We start from the raw sequence: 7,187 nt of genomic DNA, 5'->3' as shown, positions 1-7,187 counted from the left end.
AATTAATTATTAATAATAATTAATAATTCCAGGTGGAATTAATTTTGTAAGATAAATAGGTTACTCTTTGTGTATCTCTTATTATGATTATTATCATAATTATCATCATTATCATCAGATTTCACCATTATCATCATCATCATTGTTATATACGCAGATCTCAAATTTGTACATTTTGTACGCAATTGATATTTTGAGACCGACAATAAAATCATTTCTTCTGACTGAACACATAACAATAGAGGTACACTTTGAGTCGGGCAAGAGAGTAGATTCGAATTTTTTTCCCCGTCGATTTTTATAAGACCTATTGGAGACAAGAAGTGTTATTTGAAAGTTGCACTCCAATATTAATTCTACCTGGCTGCATTTAACTCCTCGATAGACGGCGCGCGGGCATCAAACTTGACTATTCGATTTCACAGGAATCTGCAAGCCAGGTCCGGAAATATCGATTGCAGTCCTATTGTCAAAACATTCAGAGTTAACCTCCAACCAGATGGAATTAATTTTGTAAAATGTAGGTACATCTTAAGAAAAGTTTACTGCTAAAGATGTATAAATCGACATCGCACGACATAGCAGCAAATCATTCACAACTTACTATTGTGATTTTCCAACATCTTTATCTAATCTGTTGCCAGTATGGAGATTACTGAGGAGATTACCGAAGTAATGACTACGAATTTCGACTTGATTTCAGACCCCGACATACGAAACAGTATACCAAGGTTCTTGATTTTATACATAGCTCACATTATTTTAGGCATCACCGGTATACTTGGCAATGGTCTTGTCCTAATCGTCTTACTGAACACCCGTGACATGTGGGATGCTACTAACCTCCTGATCGCCAACCAAAGCCTCATTGATTTCTTCGGATCTCTCTCTGTCATAGCTTTCAAGGTCGTCCCCGTGCCACATTTTGAGACCGCGGGTCCTGTATTGGCCAGATACCTTTGCTATGTATGGTATCCCAATTTCTTCGTGTGGTCCTTCAACTTCACCTCAATCTTCAACTTGGTCTTCATAAGTTTCGAGCGATTCTACGCCGTTAGGTATCCTATCAGGTATCGAAGCAACTTCACCATCAGGCCGGCGTTGGCAGCATCTATACTAGCTTGGACAATGGGCATGGTGTGGGGCTGGTTCTTACCCGCAAGTTTCAGCCTAGAGAATGGAATCTGTCGAAGGCATGATTGGCCAACACAGGACACAGCAGCGGTTGTGTCTGGACTGTCATTCTTTGTTCTTTACCTCGCTCCTCTTTTCATCATGATTACTATCTACACATATATAGGCCATGTCCTTAAAAGGGGTGGCGCCGCTAAGAAATTCCAAGATCAAGCAGCAGGGTCGCAAACGGCAGAAGCAGCCGGGCCTCAACCAGGAGCAGCAAGAAGCTATCGAGAGATCGCCCGGAGAAAGGTCTTGACAACCATGATAATCGTCACAGTGACATCCCTGCTTTGTTGGACACCTTCCAATCTATATTTCATAGCCTACGCTTCTGGTGCAAACATCGATTTTACTAGCTTCTGGGGCTTGAGTGTCCAGTGCATTCTATTATTTAATAATAGCATTAATCCTTTCATCTATATCTTCAAGTATCAGAAGTTCCAGAATGGTCTTCGACGACTGCTGAGACTAGGAGATTCAAGGTCTCCGGCAGGAGAACGGACAAGAGATTCCAAATCGGACAGCGCCAACATGGCATAGAACAGAATTTGAACGTGCAGGTAGTATGACAAGGGTCCCAGTTTACACTCTGTTAAACCAGACTTCCTCAATGGCCAAAACATCGTGAGGGCAAGGCATGAAATGCAGAATTTGCAATCCTCATATTCTTTCTACAATTTGTCCGGACATTCTTAAAACTGTCCACATGTTTTCTTTGTCGTTCCTAAAATGTCATACCATTCAGGAAAGCAAAACAAAAAATATTCAAATTTCAAAATTAAAACTTTGGACGAAGATGTATACAATGTATGTTATCCGCTAACGGTCCTGACGCGTTTCGCGGTGCCGTCAAGTTCACAAGAGCAGTCGGAACCATAGGCGGCGGAAGCGGGGGACGGGGGGGGGGGGTCCTGTCCCCCCTAAATTTGAGATGGGGAGAGACTTTTTTTTTGCTTGTCAATTTTGTTTCCTGCGTCCCCCCCCCCCCTAAATTCAGGTGGACCCCCCTAAAATGTTTGTGGACCCCCTAAAATTTTGGTTGATAACCTTTTTTTTTTGCTTGTCAAATTTTTTACCTGTGTCTACCCCAAAATTTAAGGTGGACCCCCCCCCTAAACTTTTTTGCTTCCGCCACCAATGGTCGGAACCCCCGCGAAATACTCCAGAAAGATGCGGGCTGGATGCGGATCTATTGTAAATAGTGACTACGGTCGCTACATCGACCGTAAACGGGGAGGGCACGACCACAAAATCTCGCTTAGGACACTTTGTGGTCATTATGGTCATTACGAGGAAGCGGCGCAGGGTCTGCCTAAATGTTGTTTTATTGAATAAATGCGGGGTGGATTTTAAGAGATTTATTTATTCAGCAAGGAACATCATTATAGGTCGATCTGTAAACCGCTTTTGACCATTGAAAAAGAATTTCAATAATCAATGAGGATAAATTCTACGAAATCATATATCTTAAATACATATTATGTCATAATTTCAGGGAGCTTTTTGTGTAAATTTTCAGAGTAATTGGGAAAAAAGAAACAGTCAAGAAATTGAGAATTTATGTAGGCCTACGATATTTAGAACTATGGATTCCTAATCAAACCCTTTAAATTTAGCATGCAAAATCCGACTTAATCTTCCTTTAAACAGTTTATGACGAACAAGAAAGAGAGCTGAGTGAAGGATCACGTACGTCATTATATCACGCAAATTTCGAAAATTGTACCTGCATAGTAAAACGATACTTTATTTTGGCGCCGCTTCTCCGAAGGCTGCGTCGTCAACATTGAAAACTTAAAGGTCAAGTCCACCCCAGAAAAATTATGACTTGAATAAATAGAGAAAAATCAAACTAGCACAGTGCTGAAACTTTCATCAAAATCGGATGTAAAATAAGAAAGTTATGACATTTTAAAGTTTCGCTTATTTTTCACAAAACAGTTATATGCACAACTCAGTGACATGCAAATGAGAGAGTCGATGATGTCCATCACTCACTATTTCTTTTGTTTTTTATTGTTTGAATTATACAATATTTCAATTTTCACCAATTTTACATTAAGGACCAACTTAACTGAGCCATAAGATGTTATAACAATGGTAATACCACATGTTCAGGGAGGAATAAAACTTTGTCTCACAGGACAATGAGGAGAAAATTAGAATAATTCATATATCATATAATAAAATACAAAAGAAATAGTGAGTGAGTGATGTCATCAATTCCCTCATTTGCATACCGAACAGGATGTGCATATAACTGTCTTGTGAAATTAAGCGAAACTTAAAAATGTCATAACTTTCTTATTTTACATCCGATTTTGATGAAATTTTCGGTGTTATGCTTGTTGGATTTTTCTCTTATTATTCAAATCAAATTTTTGCTGGGGTGAACTTGTCCTTTAATGTAAAGTTGAGGTTTTGAAATGTCATTATAAGTTAGGAAGTGTCGTCAACATTGAAATCGGTTAAGATGTCTCAGTGGCGTACCTGGCATATTTCGTTAGGGGGGGGGGGGCAAGTGACAAGGATGAGCAAGGTGGGGGTAGTAGGCATAGACGTATAGGCACAATTTTTCAAGGGGGGCTGATAATGATTGCCCAAATATTAACTTCACAGTTTTTAATTGTCGAGCGAGCGAACATTTTTTTCAATTATTATTTAGGCTTTTTACATGATGTGAAACGTGCAGAAATTGTACATTCGGTCATAAAATTGCCAATACACGAGAATATTTGGGCACCTCGCAGTCCTCGTTGCCCTGCATTTTGCAGCCCACCCCCCCCCCCCCCCCCATTCACGTTTGGATGTGTAGGTCTGTAATGGCACTGAAGGTGGGAAAGATTACCCAGGGGGTGCCCAATAAAACAGTTGGGATCTTGCTGCTACTGATATTTGCTGTCGGGCGATTGCACATTGTTGTCGAAATCAATTCTTTTTTTTGTGTGTATATCATTTCAGAAATGAAATGTATTGGATCGTGATCGATATATTTCTATAATCAAGTGGTAATTGCAATGTTTCTATTAAAATACTTCTTTTATTCCTCTTTGAAGGTGTTTACATTATGTTCCCACCCAATTTTGCTCATTTGGAGACGTTATAAAAGAGATATTTGACATTGAAATCAGTTGCATTCATGTATTGATTTGGATTTGGTTTTATTTCCATATACACAGTTAAGACAAAAATAAATGCATCCATTCACTCATGAAAAATAGATATAAACGTGAAAATATATGCGACAGTAACATGATATATCACTAAGTATGGGGAAAATCACTCACTCACTGGCAGGAATGTCAGAAGGTTGAGGGAATTGAAATTGAAAAATAAAAATAATTGCGAGCGCGAGTTGAATTTTTTTTAAAAAATTATACCTAAAACGATACATTTTGTGAACTTAATTAAGAATAGGATGGGTATCTTCCTTAATAAATTACGCGAGCGCGAAGCGCGAGCTAAAAATCTTGATATTCCTAACTGGACATTCTCAGCAGTTTTACACCATGGGTATCTAAACAGTCGTGCGGGCGCGAAGCGCGAGCTAAAACTTTTGATATTCTGACTTAAGAACTGGATATTCTAAGCACTTTTAGTAACCATGAACAAATTGGCTTCTAACTGAATAATTAATTGATGCGAGTGCGAAGAGCGAGCTGAAAATTTGAGATATTCCCCCTGAAAAGTGGACATTCTAAGCACCTTTTTTTAAACTATGAATAAGATGGTAGTTAAAAACAATTGGTGTTATAATTATATTACCTAAAAGTTGTTCTCTACCTTTTTCCTGTCCCTGGTCAGCCCAGTCGGTCCTCAATATCGGTACAGAGAGCTCTAAAAGTCGCATTGCTTAAATCACAATTTACAGATAAAAGTGTACAGTTTACATTTACCGACAAAGATGGTGGAGCTAAAAAACTGAATCAGTTGGAACAGCCCCGTGTGCCTGACAGTTTATAATTTTTTCCGACAGTCTGCAGTCCAGTTTTTGTTTTCCCCTTTCTTTTAAACTCTTTCTCTTTTCCCCTTCCCCCTTTTTTCTCTCTCTCCTTTTTCCTCTCTTCTTTTTTCGCTTCCTTTTTTTCTTTTTTGCTTGTGACTCGTCAGGGGGGGGGGGTAGTCTGCCCCCTGCCCCCCTTAGGTACGCTAGTGGTGAAACTTGGACATTAAGGTTAATCTAATATTCCTGAACATCCTGCTCAAGTTTCAGGTCAGATGACCAAGTTCAAAGGTCATTTAGGTTAATGAACTTTGACCATGTTGGGGGAATCAACATTGAAATCATTAAAACCTACGGTTAAGTTTTTGAAATGTCATCGTAACTCAGAAAGTATATGGACCTATAGTTCATGAAACTTGGATACAGGCCTAAGGTTAATCAAGTAATACTGTTGCCCGACTTTCTGGTCACATGATTAAGGTAAAAGTTCATTTAGGGTCAATGAACTTTGGCTATGTTGGGGCTATTTGTTGAATTGCTATCATAACTTTGAAATTTTATGGAAATAGTTCATGAAATGTGGACATTTAGGTAATCAAGTATCACTGATCATCTTGCACAAGTCTTAGGTCACAAAGCTCAAATGTCATTTATGGTAAATGAACGTAGTATATTTCTTATCATATGAATTGTGTTTTTTGTGATTAGTATTTGTTATATGATCGTTTTCAAAGTCAGCACTGATGCTATATTGAATCGCGTAATGCAGGCAAGACTGCATGCCAGAGGCGTTCCACTTTTTTTGGTTTCATCCGCTGGATACCAATTTCTACAAATCCCACTGAATTTAAACAGGGGCCAGACAGACAGATGTTATTTCTACTTCAATAAAATTTACAATGTAAAGCAAAATATGAAATACAGAAATGAGGGAACGATCGAGGGCCCCGAGTAGTCAGAAACAGAATGATTTAAATAAAATCTTGCTCATCGGTCCAATTATTCATGCAAGTTTTCTTTTGTTTTTCTTTTTTTCCCTCAAGGAACGAAGTTTTTATTTGATTTGTAAAACTGATCCGTGCAAATGAGGTTTAGCACATTCTCGTTGTTTTATGATAAATGTAAAATTGGTCAGGTACCGTACTGTCTAAAACATGAGTTGCCATGAAAATATTTTCCTTTGACTGAAAATTCCAATTTATTTGATTTTGTTAATTGTATGATAGAAATGTTTGTTGAAAATGTTAAGAAATTCATTTCGCTGTATTCAAGAACGATCATTGAAGCTATTTAGAAATACAAATCAACTATATCTGTAAAAAGAATTTATTAGTTATTGATTTATAAGTTAATCATATTTTGTTTAACTTTTGCTTTGCAGTACCATTTATCTAGAATTATGTAACAATTCATGCCACATATGTCTTTTTTGTCAAAATACATGTATCTTGCTTCAAATGTTTTCTGAAAATATCAAGTATTTTATTTTCTCTGTATACGAACAAGAATTGATAGTTTTGATAAATGAATTTTCGCTTTGGAATACAAATGAATTTATTGATTTAATGATAAGTTATTCATATTTGTAAAAATCCTTTTTTTCTTTGCAGTGCTGTTTATTTCGAACTGTGTAACAATTTATATCACATATGCTATTTTTATAGCATGTTATAAATATAGGGCTATATGTGCCTTGCCGCCTATAGAATGTGTTTCATTGTCCTGATAGATGAGTATTAGATATGATACATTGAATAACATATTTTATGTTACGTAATTATGGGAATTTAAGATATATTTCTTTTTTTGAAAAGTTGCTAGCTGGCTATACATATTTTGCAGGATTTCGAAAGGTAAATAAAATGATTTCAAGCACTTTAGTTTAAAAATGTGACATTGAATAAATGATAATACTCTATGACATGGGGGTTGTCATTTTATGATCCCGTTTTACTAAACTCACTTCAATACAAATTTATTATAGAGAAGGTTCTTCTGGTACAAATAGGCCTATAGGTAGGTAGGTTGTATTTCCTATAGATTTCTTTTAATTCAGACAATATTG

The 7,187-nt window shown here is 37.1% G+C and overlaps 1 protein-coding gene across 1 annotated transcript; it reads left to right on the top strand.

Moving 5' to 3' along the window:
- Positions 1-645: 645 nt before the first annotated feature.
- Positions 646-1,719, top strand: LOC129278894 (substance-P receptor-like). Its single transcript, XM_054915023.2, has one exon. The coding sequence runs from the start codon at positions 646-648 to the stop codon at positions 1,717-1,719; it is 1,074 nt and encodes a 357-aa protein (XP_054770998.2).
- Positions 1,720-7,187: the final 5,468 nt, after the last annotated feature.

Source organism: Lytechinus pictus, chromosome 16 (genome assembly GCF_037042905.1).
Source record: "Lytechinus pictus isolate F3 Inbred chromosome 16, Lp3.0, whole genome shotgun sequence".
NCBI classification, from domain to species: Eukaryota; Metazoa; Echinodermata; class Echinoidea; order Temnopleuroida; family Toxopneustidae; genus Lytechinus; species Lytechinus pictus.
This window is presented reverse-complemented; position numbering and strand designations above follow the sequence as displayed.

Excerpts from the sequence above, each read along its gene's own strand:
- LOC129278894 (XM_054915023.2), top strand. The coding sequence starts at position 646 with ATGGAGATTACTGAGGAGATTACCGAAGTAATGACTACGAATTTCGAC.